Below are 23,791 nucleotides of genomic sequence, written 5' to 3' on the forward strand. Positions count from 1 at the left end.
TTACATATTGTTCTATGATCTGGGAGTTGCCCCGTGTTTCCCTGCACATTGGACACAACATTCACATGAGGCTTTTCTGCATTAGAATCTCCATTCTTGGGATTCTGCGGACATTTAGTAAATATGTGATCCTTACTGCCACAACCAAAACATTTCCCATCACGTACATAATCAAGCCTCTATTGTTTTGACAGCCCAAAATCATTGCATTTACCCCCCGACTTCTTAGACGAGTTTCCCTTTGTATCTAAGGCATCTTTCTGCTCACTTTTATAGGGCTGTCCACCCTTTTTCTGGTCATAACCAGCCCGTCTCTTGCCCTTAAATGAATCTGAATTTGACTTGTTTTTAACCCACTTCATATGCAAATTTTCAGCTATGAGTGCCGAGTTTATCAACTGCTGAAGAGTCTGATTTAGGTACACCTGTAAGCTCTCTTGAATGATGGGGTGCAAACCTGATTCCAACTTCCATTTCTTCTCCCCATTAGAAAGAGACATAAAGGGAGTAACTTTCAGCAGTACCTTCCAGTACTTAGCTATATATGTCTGCACTATCTCGCCTTCATCCTGCTTCAACCAATCCCACTCTTTGCATACATTCTTGGCAAAGTTTGGAGGCCAGAATTGAGCATAAAACTGAATTTTAAAGTTATCGCATGTGCGGCCAGCACTTGCATCCAAAAGCTTGGCCATCCACCAATCACTAGCTGTCTCTTTGAGATGCATACCCACATGCCTGAGTTTAGACTTCTCAAAGAAATCTTCATTGCAAAAAGCAATTTCAAACTGTCTCACAAAAGCAAGCGCCTTCGTAGTATCCATCTTGCCATAGAAGTTCTCAAACTTCACATCTTTGTCTCCTGACTTGAACTCTCGGCTTTTCTTTTTAGAACGAGACCTGTCTCTAGCCTCATGTCTAGGCTTAGGAGACTCATGCCTGGGTCTCTTCCCACGTACACTAGACACGCTATTGGAGTGGTGAGAATCTTCACTTGAAGAATGCTCTCGGCGTGAAGATGCATAACGGTGACGAGGATCTACATCTCCTATTGTACTGGAATCTGCATGTGCTTCCACACGGGGAGTCCTTTTTGTACCTGCATCACCCAATACATCCTTTTTGCCTTTCAAATAAGATATGGCCAGCTCTTTAGGATCTTCATATCCCATCTCTGCTGCTATGGCCTCAAAGGTTGCATCGTCACCTGAACCCTTCTTTTTGTTTTCATTCAAAACCCTTTGCACATCAGGGTCATTCTTGAGAGACCGCAATTCAGTTGTCTCCTCACGATAGCGTCTAACTTGACGCTTGAGAGCCTCTAGCTCTAAAAGTACATCGGCCTGGTCAGAATATGCGGATTTAGCAGACCGCTATGCATCTGAATGCTCACCAGACCCTGCTTGCATGCTCATGTTTCACAATTTGTATGCTCAACAAAAAGCTTTTCGTATGACCAAAAATCATCTTTCTCAAGCAAAGAAAGAAACCAATGCTCTGATACCACTGTCACAATCGGGCATGTGTATACAGAACCAATTCACTACCAAAACAGCATACATACATCAACCATTCCCGGCATATACATGATTACCATCATTGTGAAACATTACATGAGCATATACATCCTGCAAACATTAACCAACTTGCACATGACACAGCACTAGGGGCTGAAGTTGGGCCAACCCCCCCCCCCCCCCCGAGGTATCTTTATTACCAACAGAAGTATTTATATGTACAAGATGCGGGTGCCCGCAGAGTACACACTCATCCAGCCGACACCAGATTTATCCAACTCTAAAAAACATAGGTAAACACATTACCTGCAACTCCTCGGTCACCAACCACTCCTGTAGCAACACCCTCGGTCACCAACCAAGGTTGAGCGATCACCAACCGCTCCTGTAGAAATACCCTCGGTCACCAACCAGGGTAGAGTGGTCACCAACCACTCCTATACTTTGATAGAGCGGTCACGAACCCTCTAACAAAGTGCTGCCCCAAACCTGCAAAACAGTAACCAGCCATGGTTTTGGCTCATTGGCCACCCACAGGTTCCACTAGATCACATCCCCAGGCCTGGTACTTGTCTAGAGACATGTTTGCTTAAGTTTCGTCGCGAGAAACCTCCTGGTCACTATCACTTTCGTACTCTCCCATATTCATGTATTCATGTATCCATGTACTCATGCACCCCATTCTGACTAGTAGCATTAGCTTCCCACTCTCCCTAGTTGCTGCTTCCGGATGCTCCCTACTAATGTATTGTAGGGCTAGATACTTATCTTCAGTCCTTTCTTTTCTTTTCCAGATAGTGTATCAGATGTCACATGGTTGTAACTTTGGTCTCATAGGTCACTTTGGCCTTTTGAAGACGTTAATATAACATTTCATTTCTCTCCAGGGCTGGCCGACTGCATCTACAAGGTTGCAGGCTGTTAAATTTGTTTCCAGAAGTTAGCGCATGGCTGTTGGGACTTTTTTGTGCTACTCTGCTGAGAACAGGGCTTGGACAGAGTGAACAGAGCCTCAACAGGAGCTGGCCGATTGTTATAAGGGCCATTATTGGCCTCGGTTTGATTTAAATGGTGAGCTTTCGGTATGGTGGATGAGGGACCAAGGAAGCTGCCTATGAGTGAAGCGCTAGGTCAGGATCCTGGAGGGTGCTCACCTAGGATACCCACACGTGCGTCGAGGAAGATATTGGAACAAGGAGTAAGAGTTGTTTTCTGAAACCGGGCATGGATCTGATTGATTGACCTTGTTGGTCTTCAATGGATGAGTCCATGGCTCTTTATATGGATCTGTTGATTGATCTTGCTAATCTTCAACGGAGAGTACATCTTGATAAGTGACTATATTGCCGAGTATTATGGGCTAGGAACTATTGAAAAGGCCCCTGAGTGGACAAGTGGTTGAGCGTTCTGGTTGCTAATGATGCCATAGATACTCTGATGAAGGAATGATGGGAAGTTAAGAATCGACCGGATAATTTGGAAGATTGTGATCAGTGATACTATGGTTCATTAAAGGATTGTTTTAAAACTGGTTGAATCTGTGAAAAAGGCAATTTCATATTGGGTGTGTAAGTGGTGTGACTAGGTATATGGCTGGAGTGGTAATCATCCTAGGAGCTCTAGCATGGGTCTCTGCCGGATGGCCAGGATATCTACCATAGTGAGATGCCTGGTCGGACGAGCCCGATGCCTCGCAATGATGCTCTGAATCCTCCGGTGTAGGCACCGTCTCTGATGTAAGGATCCGCGAACCCTCACGCGTCTAGATCTGCCCAACTGGATAGCTCTCTCAACTAGAGTCCCACGGGGTGCCCACTGTTGGGCTGTCGGCTGTGTGTCCTCCCGGGTAGTCCCTCTAAAGAAGTGAGTAATCTGTCTCTGTGTGGACTCCCTGCCAGTCGGGCGTCTGCTCCTCATAATGGACTCTCTGAGCCTACGGATCTCCAGGAGATAAAAACCCAAGCATCGCTGATCACAATAGTCCATGACTCTAGCCAGTGGTCCAAATCCCTCTCTGAAAAGGCAATGGTAGCGCCCTCGAATCTCATAATATGTTGTGCAGCGACAGATGTATTGCTCCTCCGTCTGTGGTTCTATCCAACAAATCTAACATATCATGTCCCCTGGAGGTATGCCTCTAAATCTGCCTGTCTCTATCTCTGGGACTTGCTCTTGGCATGTACTCCACCTATAGCTCATGTAAATGAGTAAACATGCTGTTTTTTCCTATCCAAACACCTCCTAACAGCCCACGTTTTTCAAATGAGTGCTCTACAAGTCAAGGCTTGCCCACTTTGGCCCTCCCACAAGCAGAATAGCAACTCGTGGAGCTATTTGGGAGTGCCCGGGTGCCCATCTCTCATAATTGGCCTTGGTGCATCAAAAATAGTCCAGCCTAATGTGAACTCACTTATAAAATTATAAGTGTGTCCGCCCACACTTTAAGTGAATGTGAACCCCATACCCAATAAACCTTAGTAACATGAAAAAATGAATAAATTGGGTTAAGTGTGCACACTTACCACCTACAAAACACATAAGGAAACCATATGAGTCCCCAACAGGAGTGCACACGCGTATCCATGGGTTGTCCAGGCGTCCCCGGTGCCCGTGGACATTCACATGCAAAATACCAAGCAATGTCCAGGCATCAAAAACAAGTCATCCATGCATGTGCAACTCACATACATATGCTGGTGCACAAACATAGTGGATGAAATCTCCCAACTTACATCTTGTACATCCAACTAGCCCGTTCCAGGCGCGTCCACACAGGACCAAAAAGTACTCACGAGGGTAACCACCCTTCCATGAGTCCAAAGTCACTAACCAGGTTTACCACCCTTCCATGAGTTCATAAATCATGCCAAGAACTCACACCAAGATACCAATCCTTCCATGGAGCCCTTCCACATGTATTCAATCATGACATCATTCTAGACATCTGCCAGAGAAGTGGTGACATCCTTGGACTCCCTTGAATCCTGTTTACCCTTGCCTTTGCCTTTGTTTTTGTCGTTGGAGTTTCCTTTTCCGCCTTTGCCTTTGCCCTTGTCATAGGCAACAAAAGCAGACTCCAACTTGCCTTTTCCGCGAAGCATGCACTTGTCATGGAGATAACTCACGACTTCCTCAAAAAGAGGGGGGGGGGGGGGGGGGGGGGTCAATGGGGGATTATTACATCACACTCCCAATAACTCCACCTATCACCGGGAGAAGGGGAAGATATTCCTTCTTGACACCAAGAAAGCAAACTATAATAGAAAAGCCTGAGATGCCAACCAGGGGGTCGGTGCTAGGTTGTAGCTGGGCTACCACCTCACAAAGAAGGCTTGGGCCGTATGCAGAGCGATGGGGCTCAACTGCATGTCTCTGTCCGATGTTGCACACAACCAAACTTGGCTTGGTAGTATCCACACCCCAGAGGATGAATATCAATGATCCTTCCGGGCTCGCCGATGAGGCTAGCGTACAGAAGACCCCTGAGTTGTCCACGCATCGTGTGGCTACCAACTAGCTTGCATACCAATGTGCAGGCCTCAAGGGAGGCGACTATCGATGCGAGGAGCCGGAAGTCTGCTTCATAAAAAGATTGGCAGGGAGGGGCGGCCTCGGTTGGGGTTGACGAAAACAACCAAGGAGTCCTCCTAAGGGAAAAGACCAAAGGTGGCGACACCATGCCACAAAAGGAAAAAACCAAGCCCTCGCCTTCATGGGGGGTGCGCAAACTGGACCCAAGAGATGAAGCAGGACTTTTGAATCGTGAGGAAAAGGAGAGGACGAAAGGACAAGGAAGGGGCAGCTCCAGGCCAAGGTACAAAAAGGAGGCGGCGGCGGCGGAAAGAAGGGGGGGGAGCAAGGGAAAGAGGCGGCGGTGGTAGGAAGAAACAAGGGAGCAAAGACTAACGGAAGCAGGGGGGGCAGAGAGGCGCAAGCAGACGGCAAAGGCCAGACGACAGCAGGGGAGGGAAGGCAAGAGACAAAGAAGGGGCACAGGCTATGGCGGCAAGGGGCAACTGACGGAAGCGGGGGATGGATGGTGAGAGGAGGAGGGGGTTGCTGGCTGAAGCAAGGGGATGGGAAGGGCAGGCAAGGGGGGTCTCCATCTCAAGCACGCGTTCTTGGGATCCGTGTTTCCTGATTCCAACCATACTTAACACAGGGTGATTACGAGTCACACCCAATGTGAACCCTAAGGGTAATAAGGGACAAGGCAGCCATGAGTGCACAATTAGCAAGCGATGCACCCTGCGATGGGGAAATCAGTGCCCTGAGGCATTGGCCTATCTATGTGAATGAGCAAGCTGACAGGGTGATCACGACAGTGACACGCAGTGTGAATCCTACGTGTAACAAGGGACATGGTGGGCCGTGAGTGCAGAGTCAGGCAGGGATGCACTACGGTAGTGTAGGTGCACACACACCAGTGATGGGGAAATCAGTGCCCTGAGGCATTGGCCCATCTATGAGAATGAGCAAGGTGATGTGCCTCTTGAATGCACAGATCACAAGAAGAAGACCCGCTTCAGACTAAACTTATGGTTTGCTCACATGGCTCTTCTCTTCCAACAGCTTCTCCTTCACCAGGCGGTGACAAAGGTTCCTTCCACTATGACGACAGTTGAATCTCCTCCTTGGCAACGCTGCGGTTGGAATTCAAAAATGAAGTCCATTGAAATACTCTTCCATGGAGCTTATGGAATTGGCCATGGTTGGAACAATCAAGGGCTCTTTCTCTATCATATTTGACCTTTTGAGATACCATGCATTGCTCTACAAAATCATGGATGTCCTTGCGCATGAAGGGCCAATAGAAATAGGCTTTTATTGCTTGAGTATTGGCTTGAATGCCACGATGCCCTGCATATGGAGGAGCATGAGACTCATACATTACTTTCTCATCACGAAGTTCCTTGGTTACACATAATCATGAACCATGCAAAAGGAATCCTTCCTTTAGTGAGAAAGGTTCATAAAACTACCAATGGACGGAATGGAACTATAGACGGACAGAATGGGACAACGGAACTGTTGACGAACAGACAGAATGGGACGATGAACTCTCGACGAACGGACAACGATGGAATTGTCGATCAACGGAATGTCGACAGTGGAAATATGCAAACAAAAGTTGACAAAATCTCTCCACCGACAGAAATCTGCATACAGAAGGCGACGAACGGAATGCTTGACAGATAAAAATCCACTATACGGAAACCCACAACAGGACGGAATCGCCCAAGGGAGAGAGAGAGAGAGAGAGAGAGAGAGAGAGAGTCGAGGAGAAGCTCACGTAATTGCATTGTATTAGCCTTCGATAATTTTTTGTCTAATACAAACCCTTAATAAGAGCATAATAGAAAGTCCCTACACTTACCCCACTATATAAGTGAGTACTAAGGTTTTTAAACCCTTTATTGCTAACACTATAAGTGCCTAATACAAACCTTTGCTAAGAGCATAATAGAAAGTCCCTAACTTATGCCAAGTGTCACGAGTACTATATAAGTGAGTACTAAGGTTTTTAAACCCTTTATTGCTAACACTATGAGTATGTGTGCCCCAAGCACTTTTTCCTAGCCCCCTAACACATTTACCACTACTCAATGTGCATATCTACCATCACCAGTTTCTTCCGGACCCAACAGAGGTGGAGGACACTGATATAGTGGATCTTGTGGACCCTTTACTAGTTGCTCTGGACCTACCTCGCCCGAGAGGAGTTACCTCAAACCGAGCCTCCGCACTCCAGTGTGCCCAATGCCCCTGCCCCCCCCGTCGGCCACGATCAGCTCATCAGCTCCAGATCCAGGACATGCTCCACCGCCATCGAGCTACCTTTCCACGTGACATAGCTGAGGGAGACCTCTCGGCCATACTCATTAGCCCCATGCTTGATATTTTGGAGAGTGGTATACCATCTACTTGGAGCTGATGCTACACTCATGTTTCTATGTTCTTAGTATTTCCATGATGAGTGTCCATGGACAGTTTTGTATCACCCAAGTGAGATAGCTATGTTTATGTTTTCTTTCTGTTTTATTTTCCTCTATGATGAGATATGCCATGAACATTATTGTATCACTTTGGTCTCATAGGCCCATTGGGTCTTAGTAGACGCTTAATATATCTTTCTTTCTTTCTCACAACGGGCACACTATGTTTTAATGTGTTGTAAGCAAGGTTACTAAACGTGCATCTCTCTCACAATGGGCACCCTATATTTTAATGTGTTGTGAACAAGGTTACTCACGAGAATGAATATCTTTGGCACTTTGGAATTTTTTGGCATCTTTGTCTATATTCTTTCTCTATGTTTGGACCCTTTCTAGGCTGAAAAAGGCAGATTTACACCTTAGGGACACTCTTTCTCCAGCACCTGAGCAATATATGCTTGAATTTTAGGCTGTACGACCACATTCGTACAGTCCGTACTGCTCTACGCCCTGTATTGCAGTTGTATGACCTATTCAGCCTCTGTACCAGCTAAGTTACTTGATGAACCGGCTGTACAGGTTGATCTAATCAATGTACCACCTGATTTACTTGATGTACCGACTGTACTGGGTGATCTAATTGATGTACCAGATGTAGGGCACTTACAACCAGTTCTTGTTCCCCTATTTCTACTGTGGGCTGCATATGAACCTGTTTGTGCAAGTGAACCCGGCTGTACACACATGTACTTGAGGGTATAGAACCATATTGTATTGGATGTTGGATTAAAGGCTTGTTTGTATGGGGAAGATCAATACCCACAGCAAATGGAGGATTTACATATTTTCATGGTATTTTGGGCCTATGTTAAAGCCCTTTGTATGGGAATTTGTATCCAGGTGATCTCGCAGTCTCCATGTGTAGAAGAGAAAGGCCATCACTCTTGTACAGATTGAAATACTCCTTGGTTAATGAAATATTCTGGGGGTGGTTTTTCAGCCACTCCAGCCCCAATGTGGTGTCACCTGCACATATCTCATTTACAATTTTGTAGCTTTGATTTATGGCTGTGATTAAAGTAGTGCTTAGATCCAGTTACATAGCCCCAAAAACTCCACTCGCTGGAAGAAACAGAACCCATCCAGGCAAGTTGAGGGACACCCATTGGAGGGTGCTGATTTTGAATCGTATTATTCTTTAGAGGCTTCGTAAGTCTTCAAAATTGTGTGAATGAATCTCAAATTTATCAGAGTAAATTTTTCACAAACCTTGTTATTGAGGAGTACTTATCATCAAATGGATTCATCAGCATCAAAATCGTGTACTTTTGGGTTACCTACAAAAATTGTGTTTTTAATTGTTTACCAATAGATATTGACCTACATAGAAACTAAGTGTAATCTTTGTTAGAGAACTGTACTACTACAAGTAAAAGATACTGTCTAAAATGGTGTCATGCCAAACAGTTTAAAGGTTCTAGCCTTACTCGTTTTCAATTTATAAAGCTTTCCTCTTGTTTGAAATAAACAAGGCAAATCCTCTCCATTATTTCTCAGGTTCTTTATTACCCTCAAAATTTCCAAAGCATACTTCAATCCTTCATCCTTCAAAGGGGATCCAAATCCAAACCTTGCCCACCTGTCAGTAGGGGCCCATCATGGCCACCTGTCAAGAATGGGCAGATGATCTTCCCCCCGCCCAATCCATGGGTGGACAATAATCTGTTAACAGCCTTACATTCATGAGCAAGATGCAGTCACTGACTCACTTAGAAATTGTTACTCCATCATGTTCCAACAAGTTTCATACCTATCAAAGACCTTCACAAACAAGAATACTGAAGAGGCTTTATGTACCTCAATGCCTTCGTCATCATCAATAATAGTGGGCACATTCTCGGATTCCCGGTCTTTTGCCCCAAAGAATGTCTTGGTGACCTGTCATTTCCGTATAACAAACGATTCTTTTTTAATAGATGTCCACAAGCGCCCGCGCGCGCACACTTTTTGTCAGAACTAAGGAGTAATTTTCTATTTCTACTTTTTTTTTTTACAGATTTGTTCCATAAGGTAACATCTTTTCACAAGAGGGAACTCATATCAAGAACGAGCCCTCACACACACACACACATATTTCTAAACTTCACCACTGCTATAAAAGACACTACCTGAGGTGCAAACAAATAGCCCAATGCTCCAAATACTACACCTCCCAGCACAAATCCAGCAACAAATTCACCAGCTCTACTGCCTCTCCTGCCCCTGTTAAAGCTTGCCAGAAACAACTTTTGATTTAAAAACTCCTCACACAGCTCTTGCCAATACCTTTTTTATAGATCCATGATGACCTTGTCAGAATGCACAGCGGAAATGAAGACAACTGCTGTAGAGAGCAATACACAGATGCAAGAGAGAGAGAGAGAGAGAGAAGCTAGTGTAACTCTACTATATACACCAAGAAATCCCAGAATACACAATGAACAATGTGGGGGGGCAAGGGGCCATTTTATATGGCCCCAGGCTGCTGGTCGGCCAGCACAAAACAGGCCGACAGCAGCCCACGACCTGTCCCAGCCAGTCGGCCAGCAAATGGGCTGTCGGCCAGTGTATCTACAGTCGGCCAGGTCAGCACATCAGGTCGGGTAAGCAGTGTCCAGTCGGCCAGCATCTGATACAGCCGACAGGCACAAAATAGCCTCCCACACCAAGCAAAAAATGGGAAAAATACATGGAAGTGAGGAAAAATGGGGACACACCAAAGCTGGGCGGGCACACCCACAACAGAGGCCCTAACATAGTGTACAGACACGAGATGACTGCTAACACCCCCCCTCAGCTCTTGGATGTGGAACCAACCCCAGTGAGCTGGAGTGCCGCCAGAGCATAGCCTAAGGTGGAGACTTCGTGAAGAGGTCCGCCGCATTGTCCTCCGTTGAACAATAAAGAAGTAAGATGTCACCAGCCAGGATCTTCTCACGAACAAAGTGATATTGTATCTCTATGTGCTTGGTCCGGGCATGGAAGACCGGGTTCCAAGCGATAGCGATACAGCTCTGGTTATCGCACTGGGTGACCATGGGCTCCTTCTGTGGAAACCCAATCTCGCCAAGCAACCTCTGCAACCACACAACCTCGCAAGCAGCACCACAAGCAACCCGGTACTCTGCCACTGTAGACGATAAGGCAATAGTTGGCTGCCTCTTGCTGCTCCATGAAACCACTCCTGAGCCGAGGGAAAAACTGTAGCCTGATGTGGATCTCCTTGTGTCTGGATCTCCTCCCCAATCTGAGTCACTCCAACCTTGGAGTCGAACTCATTCCTTCGTGTCACCTCCAGCAGTGTAGAAGAATCCAAGATCCTTCGTACCCTGCAGATTCCGCAAGATCCGCAATCCTGTGTCCCAATGAGACTTCAACGGCGTCTGCATAAATGAGCTCAACAGCCCCACAGGAAAGCTCAAGTCCAACCTAGTGTTCAACAACCAGATCAATGAACCAACCAGCTTCCGGTACAGAGAGGCATCAACTGGCTCATTCATGGTAAGCTTCGTGTACGGGTCCATCGGCGACGTGATAGGCTTGCAGTTCTCCATCCCAAAGGCCTCAAGCAACTCATGAACATACTGCTGCTGAGAGACAAAGAACCCCCTCTGGGTCTCCCAGATCTCCAATCCCAAGAAGAAGTGCAGGTGGAGTAAGCCTAAATCGGTCATCTCAAACTCCTTTGATAAGGCAGCCTTCGTCACTGCAATGTGCTCCATATGACCGCCAGTGAGAATGACGACATCCACATAAAGGATGATCAAGGTGACCATACTGCATTCCCGAAAGAGATATAGGTTGGGATCTACAACCGATCTCTGAAATCTACAACCGATCTCTGAAATCCAGTCCGTAGAATCAATCTTCTAATTCCAAGCCCTGGGAGCCTGCTTAAGACCATACAAGGCTTTCTGCAACCTGTAAACCATCCCCTTTGATCCTGGAACCTCAAAGCCTGGAGGCTGCTCAACATACACCTCCTCCTGCAGGTCACCATTAAGGAACGCAGATTTAACATCCATCTGATATACGGGCCACCGCTGAGAAGAAGCAAGGGCAAGAACGGTCCGAATCGTGGTCATCCTCGCTGTCGATGTAAAGGTATCCTCATAGTCGATGCCAGGCCGCTGAGCATAACCCTTAGCCACAAGTCTGGCTTTGTGTTTGTCCACCGGCCCATCTGACGTATACTTGGTCTTAAAGACCCACTTGACACCAATGACAGACCGTTTCGACGGCCTCGGTACCAACTCCCAAGCGTTATTCTTCTCAATGGCATCAAGTTCCACCTGCATGGCTTTCCTCCAAGTATCTTGTGCAAGGGCTTCCTTGACGGAAGTGGACTCTTTGTCCCGCATGATACGAGACATCAAATCATAGTTTACCTGTAAAAGCTCCGCTGAATGACTTTTATCACCACGAACTCTGTGCAATCTTCGAGGTCCGTCGTGTGTGGTCCATTCAGAGGGGAGCTCCATGACACCTGACTCCCGAAGGGTGTCCACCAACCACCTGGGTACTCGAACAGAACACAGAGCCTCCTGCTGCTGCGGGGGCTTATCTCCAGCTGCTGCTAACAACCTCCTCAACTGACTGAGACTGTCCAGCTGGAACAATAGACTCGGAATAATCATCAGAATCTTCTGGATCTCCAAGAAGTGGCGGCTCATCAACAATGGAAACCTGAACATGCTCATCAAAGACCACATCCGTGCTAACAACAACTTCCTGTCACATGCCACATAACCATGTCAGCACACAGTTTCACACGCACGGTTCACGGGCGGATGTCCCCTTACCCGGAACTACACATTGGTCAAGCAAGTATGAAAACAGCATGCAATTTCAATTGCAAGCAAGCACATAAAGATGCTATGCAATGCAACATTGGTATGGACAATCCCCGTTCATGAGACTATACCAAAATAGATGTTCTCCAGGCAAGTATACGAAGTACCAGACCCAATGGAACACCAATCCACCAGGCATTTCCGGACATGTACACAGAGACACAAGTCCCAACGGAAAGCCAAGTCCACAATATCACATGAGTGGCATCAATCCCCGGCATATACAACTGCCATGGACACCAGTCCAATGTACATACATGATGAGAAAGCACGGGTGGACCAATTGGGTGTCCAAATGGTGACATCCCCCCCGGCTTCTAAACAGTTATCCGCAACTGAAAAGCATCCAAATATGTCTGAAGCACATGCGGGCAATCTCTGAAGAACTCACCATCTACCCATTTAGCATCAATGGGAAGATAGTTCTCAAACTTCACAAGGTAACACCTGACAACTTTGCCTGCAGAAGCAAGCTTGCGTTCCTTGTGATACACAATCTGCTCTGGCTGCAAGATCTCCTCAAGCTCATCCACTTGGTCTTTTGGGGCACTCAAACCAACGATGAGGTCCATTACAAATTGTGCACAATCCCGTCTTTTGTTGATCCCGTCAGGACGAGGATTGCGAGATTGGTCACGTCTTTGGTCTCGTCCACGATCCGAACTGCGTGGTTGGAAGGAGTGAGAACGTCGGAACCAAAAAGAGGACGATCCTTCTGATCGGCGAGGGTGTTGAGCATTATTCCATTGGGGATTAGGCTGGGAGGTAGAAGAGCCAGATGACTCTGTGCGACTATCTCGGCTCATACAAGATACATTGGCTTTCTGAAAGTCATTAGCTCGATCAGAAGAGGCCGGATTTCGAGAATTAATGTCTGCAACGCGCTCGGCATATCGTATGGCATCGGCTCCGGTCCTACATACTTGCTAAGGAGACTGACATGAAAAGCATTGTGTATGTGCCAATGACTAGGTAATGCCAATCTGAAAGTCACTTCATTGATCTTCTCGATCACTCGAAAAGACCCATAGTAGCTAGTTGCAAGCTTAGGATATGCACCCTCTTTGCCAAGCCTCTTTGCAAGTCTTGCTTTCTCAAATTTCAGCAATACCCAATCATTCTCTTTAACATCCAATTGCCTTCTATGCTTGTCGGCAGCCTTTTTATGCTTGTCTTGTGACCTTGCAATGGCTGTCCGCACTTGAGCAAAAGCAATATCCAAGTCTCTTACATACTCATCAGTTGCAAATATCTCATCCTTTGTGCGAAGGATGGGTGGCAAAACCACCTTACCATAAACAATCTCAAACGGAGCCTTTTCCGTAGATGCATGCACCGTGTTGTTGTATGCAAATTCCACAAGCGGTGAGTACTTCTCCCAAGAAGACTTCTGATCCGCCACAACATTCAAGAGATCCAACACGGCTGAATTTGCAGCCTCACTTTGCCTATCCGTTTGAGGGTTCAATTGTCCAAATTGCATCATTACCCTGTGGGTGCGTGGCAAGTCCATAATTGTTGGGGTAAAGGCATTATGCCCACCTTTATAGTGTGTACAAGCTCATAAGTTATAGTACATAGTACACTTAGTACTTTTAATGTACTAAGTGCACTATGTGTACTAGTGCAAATATACATGTGTGATAGGGGAGTCACACACTCAATACATTGAGTTGACTTATCCCCACATATGTCTCTCTCTCTCTCCCCCTTCTTCTCTGTGTATGTCTCCCACATGAAACCCTAATTCTCTGCTCCATCAACTGGTATCAGAGCCAAGTTGGCGACCCTGCCTATTGCGAAGCTGTCTTTCAACCGTCCGACTGCAGTAATGTTGCAGCCAGGCGACACTCTGTATCTCGTGGCTCTTGAGGCGACTTGACAATGCTGTTGAGGTGACACAAGGTGCACACAAGCGAAGCAAGTGACTGGCAGCAACAGGTGGCTGGCTTGGGTGTTGCAGGTGTCAGCAGCTGCCATGACAGGCAGCACAGCAAAGCAAGCACAGTAGGCACAGGTGCTGCAAAGCGCTGCACAGCAGGCATTGAGTCAGCGCACAGCAGGTAGCGAACCAGACGCAGCAAAGCAGCGCAAAACAGCGCACGACAGGTGGCAAGTGCTGAAAAGACGGTAGCAGGTACAAGCAATGCTGCTGATCGACACAACACAGAGCAGCCACAGCCATCGAAACTGCTTAGCGTTGCACACACGGGCGGCACCCTTGGTTCTGCAAAGGCGGCAACAAGTGCTGCACTTAGCGATGCAAAGGTACCAGCAGGGGAGGCACATTTTACTTATGCTGCAATGAGATTCGCTCACAACTCTAGCGTGAGCTTCCACCGCCAACCTCTGTTTGCTCTTGTTTTGGCCATACAACTGTGTATGTGGTAAGTGCTGCTGTAGACGAAGGTTTCCATTGCTTCCATTACTCTCTTCCATTCTCTCCCTTCAAGAGAGAGAGAAACAAGGCTTCAGACTAACGAGTTTCCCTGAGTGCTGCCCAACAGAAATCAAAAATTTGTAAGAGGTATTTTGCTTCAATTTTTTGGGATTTTGCATGTCCAATCATCAATTAAGCAGGTACAATCATCAATTGAGCAGGTACAGGTCCAAATTGCTCAAATTTTGAGCAAAATTGGCAACAATTAGGTGACATTGGTCACATTCCGCGTCAATTTGCAGGAAATTGGATGTCAAAATTTGGGGCTTTTGATGTAATTGTGCAATTGGGCATTCATACATGCTGTATGATGTGAGAAATCTCACATTCGGGCAAAATTGCAGTGCAGATCAAAGGGCTTTTGTGCCGATTGGGTTGATTTGCATGCAAGCGAGTGCATTTGATGCTTTGGGCAATGTGTTGATGCCTGTCAAGCACCCAATGTGCCTGTAAATCAAGGGGCTTTTATGTATTGGATGTATATGTGGCCAGGGGGAAGCATTGTGAAGACTCTGGATGCCTTCATGTGCGTTAATGTACCATGTATGATCAGAAATTGATCTTAAATCAAGGGGCTTTTCAAGATTTTATGCTTGTTGAGCTTGGCAAAGCAGCAGGCAAGACTTTTATGCCTTGAATCCTTAGAAATCCACTTGCAGTCAAGGGGCTTTTGCCCAATTTCTGTTCGGGACTGTTGTATGCAGTGGTGGGGACTGTAAAAGTTTGATTTTCACTCATTTGGACAGCCAGGAGAGCATTTATTGTTGCTGTACTTGCTGGTACAGATTTGGTACAACTTTGTGCAAGTTTTGGCATGGCTGTACATTGATTTGAGTGAGGAAAAGACTCATTTTCAGCTGCTGTACTTGTCGGTACAAGTTTGGTACATCATTGGTGAGCACTTAGTACTGTTGAAACACATGAGTGTCAAATGAATGGAGCAATTGTCTCGTTTTGGTTACTTGCCTTCTCTAAAGTTCTCAAGTTTTCAGTTTTGTGAGCATTGTATATATGGTAGGCAACTCCCGTGCCCCCACAAGAAAGCTCTTGGACAGAAAGATGCTCAGTTAGAGCTTGTGCATACAGATGTATGTGAGATGCCTTAGCTTTCTTTGGGAGGGGCAAAATATTTTGTGTCATTTATTGATGATGCCACACGCAAGGTGTGGGTTTATCCTCTTCGTTTGAAGAGTGATACATTCTCAGTGTTTGAGAAGTTTGTTGCTCTTGTTGAGAATCAAACTGGCAAAACACTAAAGGCTTTGCGTTCCGACAATGGTGGAGAGTATATGTCCAAACAGTTTCAGGACTTTTGTGATGCTAAAGGCATCAAGAGGGAGCTCTCTACTCCTTATGATCCTCTACAAAACGGGACAGCAGAGAGGATGAACAGGACCATTCAGGAGAAGGTCCGTTCTATGTTGTCACATGCTGCGTTACCTCATGGTTTTTGGGCTGAAGCTGTTATGACAGCCGTTCATCTTATAAACAGGTCACCTAACACGAGGCTTGGTGGGAAAGTGCCAGAGGAAGTATGGACAGGGAAGCCTCCGTCCTACAAGCACTTGAGAGTGTTTGGTTGCGTTGCGTACGTGCACATACGCAGGGAAATGCGCACCAAACTTGATCCTAAGTCTCACAAATGCATATTCCTAGGATATGGTGACAGAGGTGAAATGGGGTATAGACTTTGGGATCCAGTGAATAGAAAGATTATACGCAGCAATGATGTCATTTTTGATGAAACATGCATGTATAAGGAGCCTGCAAGGCAACAGAAGCCTGGCAGAGTCATCTTTGATGATGATGGACATCATGGACAACAACCAAGGGCTGTAAATCAGCCATTACAGCAGCAAAACCAGCCCTTAAATGGTGCTGAAAATGGTCCAAATGGACAGCCAGAGATGGCAGAAGATATCCCTATGGATATACCACAGTTAGAGGAGATACCGGGCATGATATTTCAACCTTATGGCATGGAACAAGAGCCACCAATAGGTGATATGCAGGCTGGACAGCAACCTGCAAATGATGGTCATTGGGTACGGAGGTCCACAAGACCCTCTAGAGCCCCTGACAGGTTTGTTCCAGGGGTTGACTACTTGATGCTTACTGACTGTGGGGAGCCCTCATGTTATAAGGAGGCTTTACAGAGGGCAGACAAGGCTCTATGGGAGCGTGCTATGAAGTCAGAGATGGATTCTCTGCACAAAAATGGAACATGGAAGTTGGTGCATTTGCCTACAGGCAAGAAGGTTTTGCCATGCAAGTTGGTTTACAAGCTCAAAGTTGCACCAGATGCAAAGCCAAGATACAAAGCCAGGTTAGTGGCTAAGGGCTTCAAGAAAGAATATGGTTTGACTTTGATGAGATCTTCTCTCCAATGGTCAAAATGACCACACTTAGAGCTGTATTAGCTTTGGTTGCTCATGATGATCAGGATTTGATTCAGATGGATGTGAAGACTGCTTTTCTTCATGGTGATCTCCATGAGGAGATATATATGCAACAGCCAGAGGGTTATGCAGTGAATGGAAAGGAGAAGCTTGTATGCAAGCTGAAAAAGAGTCTTTAAGGGCTCAAACAGGCACCAAGGGAATGGTATCATAAATTTGATACATTCATGAAATCCCAGGATTTCAGGAGAAGTGACATAGATCATTGCTTATACACCAAGAAAGCTTTGGATGGCAGTCTATTGATCCTCATCTTGTATGTTGATGATATGTTGATTGCCGGGAAATCTCGTAAAGAGATGGATGCCTTGAAGAAGAGGCTGCATCAAACCTTTGATATGAAGGATTTGGGTGATGCAAATCACATTTTGGGTATGCGGATACTTCGGGACAGAAATCAGCATGTGTTGTATTTGTCTCAGAAGGAATACATTGGCAAAGTTTTGCAAAGGTTCAATATGGATGGGGGGAAGAAGACTAGTACTCCTTTGCCTCCATATGTGAAACTCAGTGCTATGGACAGCCCACAGTCGGATAGTGACAGGGCTGATACGGCCAAGATTCCATATGCTTCAGCTTGTGGCAGTCTCATGTATGCCATGGTTGCTACTAGGCCGGACATTGCATTTGCAGTGGGAGTGGTTTCTAGATACATGGCCAAACCTGGCAAGAAGCATTGGGAAGCAGTGAAAGGTGTCATGAGATACCTGAAGGGCACACAAGATATGTGCATTTGCTTTGGCAAACAGGATGCATTAGTGCATGGTTACACGGATTCGGATTATGCCGGTCATCCAGATAACCGGAAGTCTACTACCGGTTATGTGTTTACATTCACAGGAGGTGCTGTGTCATGGATATCCAGGATGCAGAAGTGCACAGCCTTATCTACTACAGAGGCCGAGTATATTGCAGCCACAGAGGCTTGCAAGGAGGCATTATGGCTATCTCGGTTAGTGGTTGATTTGGGCTATACAGGGGATATTCCATTGTTGCATTGTGACAGTCAGAGTGCCATCCAGTTGGCAAAGAACCCTATCTTTCATGCAAAGACGAAGCATGTGGATGTGAAGTATCACTTCATCAGAGAGGTGATAGAGAACAAGCAAATTCAGCTTGTTAAGATTCATACGGATGACAACCCGACTGATCTGTTGACAAAGAGTTTGCCTCCGGAGCGGTTTGCTCATTGCAGACACTTGATGGGCATTGGATGAGGCCAGTTTCAGCCTTGATATGGCCTTGTATATTATCATGTACATGCTGATTTTTCTTTCCTTCATTTAAGGGCACTTTGCCTTTAAGTGGGAGGTTGTTGGGGTAAAGGCATTATACCCACCCTTATAGTGTGTACAAGCCCATAAGTTATAGTACATAGTACACTTAGTACTCTCTCCCTTCTTCTCTGTGTATGTCTCCCACATGAAACCCTAATTCTCTGCTCCATTAATAATGAAATCCATTGTAATACTTTCCCATGGCTGCGTGGGAATAGGCCACAGTTGCATAGAAACGCGTTTCATACAGGTTCGAAACGTACGAAACGTTTCGAAACGTTTCGTCTTGTATGAAACGCGTTTTTTTCATCATCCAATTTTTTTTTATTTTTTTATTTTTTTATTTTTTTTATTTTTTTTTATTTTTTATTTTTATTTTTTTTATTTTTTATTATTATTTTTTGTGTACAATGTAGAGACGGATTGCATTGAGAGTTCTCTCCCAGGATTGCAGTTCAGGGCCTTGTGAGAGAAACTGGAGTACATGGGCTCTTTTTCACACGAAAATGAGAAATAGACTCTCCTCAGCACAATTGGAGAGGCTTACCTTTTGTCATTGTAATCTCTGATTGCTAGAACAAAAGGGTCATACGTATGAAACCTTTTACCTATCAAATTTCACCTTTTGACAGGTTATACATGCACATACATGTGCCTCAGCATATGGAGGAGCATGGCACTCATCCAAAATCTTTTGCCTCGTGTCAGACACCACACATAGGCAATTATCTTTCATGAGATAACCCTCTTTGATCACATATGAGGGATGTGCATGACCAACCATCAAATCAGCCCAAATAGTGGCAAAATCAGCATCCGTATGATACAAATCACGTATGACAGACAAGTCCCCATGAGAGGCAACCGAGATAGCTGCTACATACGGCTTTCGTGACTATGCATCGGTACATTCTTCTTTCCTAGGGTGTGCAAGATCTGAAAATAAAACATAGAGAAGAAATTGGCCATCCTCATATGCTTCTCTGACATCTTAGTTTGGGTAAGAAAATACCTCAAACTCTGGTGATCTGTCTTCACAGTGAAATCAGCCCCAAGAAGGTAATGTTTCCATATAGTAAGTGCATGAATTACAACCAAGATCTCTTTCTCATAAATGCCAAGAGATAGCTCTGCATCATGCAATCTACGGCTCTCATAAGCCACGACATATCCCTCTTGATTAAGGACAACTTCTATGCAATTTCCAGATGCATCACATTCCACACTAAAAGGCTTTTGCAAATCCGGAATGATCCAACACTGGACCATGAGTAGTTGCATCTTTCAATTTGAGGAATGCATCCCTCTCTACATTAGTCCATTTGAACACGGCCTTCTTCTTTGTTAAATCATGCAAAGGAGAAGCAATCCATGCAAGTGCCAATGAACCTGCGGTAGTAAGAGCATAATCCAAGAAAACTACGGATCTCATGCACCGAACTCAATTCGGGCCAATTCTGAATTGCATCAATCTTTGCAGGATCCATGAAGCTGAAGAATCAGCACTCTTCCCCGGTCCGCTTAGGATACTTCCTCCAATAGTGGCCTTTCTCACCACAATCATGACAGGTCCTCTCGGCCTTCAGTTTCTCTCGGTCTGAGTCGGGCTTCTTCTCAGAAGACTTCTCCAATGAAGCCTTCCCTTTGCCCTTCTTGTTGTTACTACGGCCTTTCGACCGTTCGTGAATCGCTCTTCCTAGTCCAAGACCATGGGCACAAGCTCCTCCCATGTGATGGTGCTAAGCCTGCCACCACTGGTGATCAACAAAGAGTAAAAGGCCGAGTACTGAGAGGGAAAATGTGGCAACAACGTTATGGCCATATCTTCTGATGATATCTCTTTCCCTACCTGGAGAACTTCCTGCTGAAGAGCCTGCAGCTTGTTGATGTGCTCCCGCATTGTCGACGACTTTGCAAGATTCATCACTCGCATCTGAACTTCCAAGGAGATTCTCTTCATGGGTGATACCCTGTTGTAGAGAGAAGCCAAATGCTGCCAAATACCTCTGGCCAACGTCATATGCTTTATATGATTGATCACCTATGGTGTGCAATCGAGGAAGATGAAAGAACGAACTCTAGCATTGACACGATCCCATAACTGTGCCTGTGTCTCCCGTTCCTTCCGAATAGAGGGTAACTCCCCGTCCTCTAACTCCGACCATGGAACCCCAACAACAATGAAATCAGCCAAGTCATAAGACTCCAAAACAAATTCCATCATTACCTTCCATATGACGTAGTTGTTCCCGTCCAACTGGCAGTCAACCGGGAACGTGGAGAGTGTCGGGATCTTCACGTGCTTCTCAACCATCTCAAGCAAATCTGCCATCTCAAGGGTTCACAAGGTCTTGTGAAGGGAGGGTGGGTGGGAAAAAAGAAGAAGAAGAGGCTATAAATAGAATGCAAGGTGGCTGTCCAACGATGATGGCCGCCTTCTACCCGATCTCCAAGTCCCGTACAGCCCAAAACAATCTCCAATCAGCACCTAAATTAGCAAACCCTCGACGTCCCACTATCTTCAAGCTTCAAGCCACCTGGGGCTCTGATACCATGTCAGGATACACAGCGAAAATGAAGACAACTGCTATAGAGAGCAATACACAGATGCAAGAAAATGAAATGAAATATTAACGTCTTCAAAAGGCCAAAGTGACCTATGAGACCAAAGTTACAACCATGTGACATCTGATACGCTGTCTGGAAAAGAAAAGAAAGAACTGAAGGTAAGTATCTAGCCCTACAATACATCAGTAGGGAGCATCCAGAAGCAACAACTAGGGAGAGTGGGAAGCTAGTGTAACTCTGCTATATACACCAAAGAAATCCCGGGATACACAATGAACAATGTGGGGGGGCAAGGGGCCATTTTATATGGCCCCAAGCTGCTGGTCAGCCAGCACAAAACAGGCCGACAACAGCCCACGACCTGTCCCAGCCAGTCGGCCAGCAAGTGGGCTGTCGGCCAGTGTATCTACAGTCGGCTAGGTCAGCACATCAGGTCGGGTCAGCAGTGTCCAGTCAGCCAGCATCTGATACAGCTGACAGGAACAAAACAGCCTCCCACACCAAGCAAAAAATGGGAAAAGTACATGGAAGTGAGGAAAAATGGGGAAGCTGGGCGGGCACACCCACAATAGAGGCCCTGACATAGTGTACAGACAGGAGATGACTGCTAACAGACCTTGGTGCATCAACTCTGCACTATTATATATTGTGACAAATGATAGGGGAACATTTTAAACTACAAATACCTTCATAAAAACAAATATGTTTTAAATCTGATAAAAATAGATGGCTAAGAAAGTGTTTATACCTAGAAAATAAACTTAATTAATTTTCCAAATGAAGAAAAAAGTAAAAACTAAGTAAGAAACACCTCCTAATTGTCTTGCTAGTGAAAAAGGGCTGAAAAGATTACTCGTATTGTGCAAATATGCTGTAATTGCGACTGCTATGTAGAGCTTGTCCATTAAAGTGCTCTGCTCCTAATTTTTTTGACCTCGTAGATACGGTTGGCAAACACACTGAGCTTACTTGTCCAACCTTGGAGAAACTTGAAGACAAAACCCCTACATCCAAGCAAAAAATAAAGGATAATAAGCATCCCTCCAAAAGAATGAACAAATTTTGTTGCATTATGTCATTTAAGTCATATTAATATACATAAATTCTCTTCCCTAAGAAGTTAGAACCACTTTTGACCTATCGACTCTAAGTTGTATGCTAGACCGAAGGCACTTTCATCATCGCATGTGATGCTACATCTTTTCATTTAGTTTATCCCATTCTATGTTGTCTAAACATGCTCCATTGCTGTCTAAACATGCTCCATCAGTTCCCAACTTGTCGTGGGACTCTGGAAGCGCATCACAAGCATGTCAATTTTGACATCGCTATAGGTGCCCATGACATGCATCAATGGTTGGGACAAGTATTGGGCACACTATCAACACATTTTATGACATTTTTTATGACTTTTCATGTCCAAAATATGGTTGGCCAACCTGAATACAATTTGCTATCAAAATCCATATAAAGGCATAGACGTTGCAGAGCCAAGACCAAGGGCAAGAGAGCCAAAACCAAGGGCATGCAAACACAACATTTGGATCAGCCAAGTACACCTTCAAAACAACATTTTGACAAGCTGGTGCCCTTGTTGCATGCACAGAAGCCTTCTTCTATGATCCAGCCCTAAGCCTGATTATGGAACACTTGTAGATGCTTAATGAAAATGATTAGACAAAGTGGAGAGAGAGAGGGAGAGAGAGATGGCTGTTGGTATTCAGTATATTACTATGTTACAAAAAGATGTATGACTTTACAACTTCATTAAGCCTTTGGCCCTTCTACTAACTACATGATTACCTAATCCCAAAGAAGAAGAGATGCTTTCTACAAATGATGTCAAATGCTTATATAGGCCTTGGGAGAGCTGGTTGGCCAGATGAAAGGCTGTCGGCCTGTTTTATGTCCACAAGTGAGGGAAAATCAGCATGACCATATAATAGCATTCCATTAGTGGATAACTAGACATCCAACAGTGATCCTTGCGTACATAGCTACCCTGTTGACATGCTAATATATGATGGATGTAAATAGCCTATCACTATGCTTACATGGTCAAAGAAATATAAGAAGTAGAGCCCGCTTGTTTTAAGCAGGAACTTAAAAATCATAAATGGAAAGATGCCACATAGTAGCATTGCATACAAATGCAACATGGGATTTAGTGCCTTTACCTAAGGATAAGAAGGTAATTGGATGTACGCAATGTGTACAAGTTCAAGCACTACTCAGATGGATATGTAAAAAGGTATAAGGTAAGATTGGCAACGTGTTATACACATACATATGGGATTGAATGAGGAGACATTCATCCCAGTTGCGAGAATGGCAACCATGAGAGATGTCATTGCTATTATTGCAATTTAAGGGTTGGTCTTTACCTTAGATGTATGTAAAGAATGTGTTCTTGCATGGTAATTTGCAGAAAGAAGTTTACATGATGCAACCACTAGGTTATGAGAGCGATATACATCTAGATTTTGTTTGCAGGTTATGCAAAGCCTTGTATGGCTTTAAGCACGCACCTTGAGCATGGTTGAACAGGATTATATTAGAGTGTATGCATGAAAGGGTGATGCACTTTTAGTGTTATTAAGTTATCTTACAGAAGTGCCACTAGAAATTACAAGTGGTAAAAGAAGTGTAAGGTTTGTGTTAAGGAAACGCTACCTTAACGTGTCGTGGGAAGTTGCTGATTT

At 45.2% G+C, this 23,791-nt stretch overlaps 1 protein-coding gene across 3 annotated transcripts in view; it reads right to left on the bottom strand.

Annotated features, from left to right (window-relative positions):
* LOC147613516 (uncharacterized) overlaps nt 1-23,791 on the bottom strand; it is a 61,279-nt gene that overhangs the window by 23,629 nt on the left and 13,859 nt on the right. Inside the window, exons 2-5 of one of the 3 annotated variants that reach the window (XM_086781487.1) lie at nt 21,943-22,093; nt 9,622-9,715; nt 9,311-9,391; nt 9,093-9,175 (exon numbers count right to left, since the gene is read on the bottom strand). In XM_086781487.1, coding sequence (XP_086637613.1) covers nt 9,110-9,175; nt 9,311-9,391; nt 9,622-9,715; nt 21,943-22,093 — 392 coding nt within the window. In that variant the 3' untranslated portion in view covers nt 9,093-9,109. The remainder of the gene's footprint in view (nt 1-9,092; nt 9,176-9,310; nt 9,392-9,621; nt 9,716-21,942; nt 22,094-23,791) is intronic. The other 2 variants (XM_086781488.1, XM_086781486.1) reach the window with 2 other exon arrangements.

This window comes from Cibotium barometz, chromosome 43 (assembly GCF_041138505.1).
Source record: "Cibotium barometz isolate CiBa-2024 chromosome 43, ASM4113850v1, whole genome shotgun sequence".
NCBI lineage: Eukaryota > Viridiplantae > Streptophyta > Polypodiopsida > Cyatheales > Cibotiaceae > Cibotium > Cibotium barometz.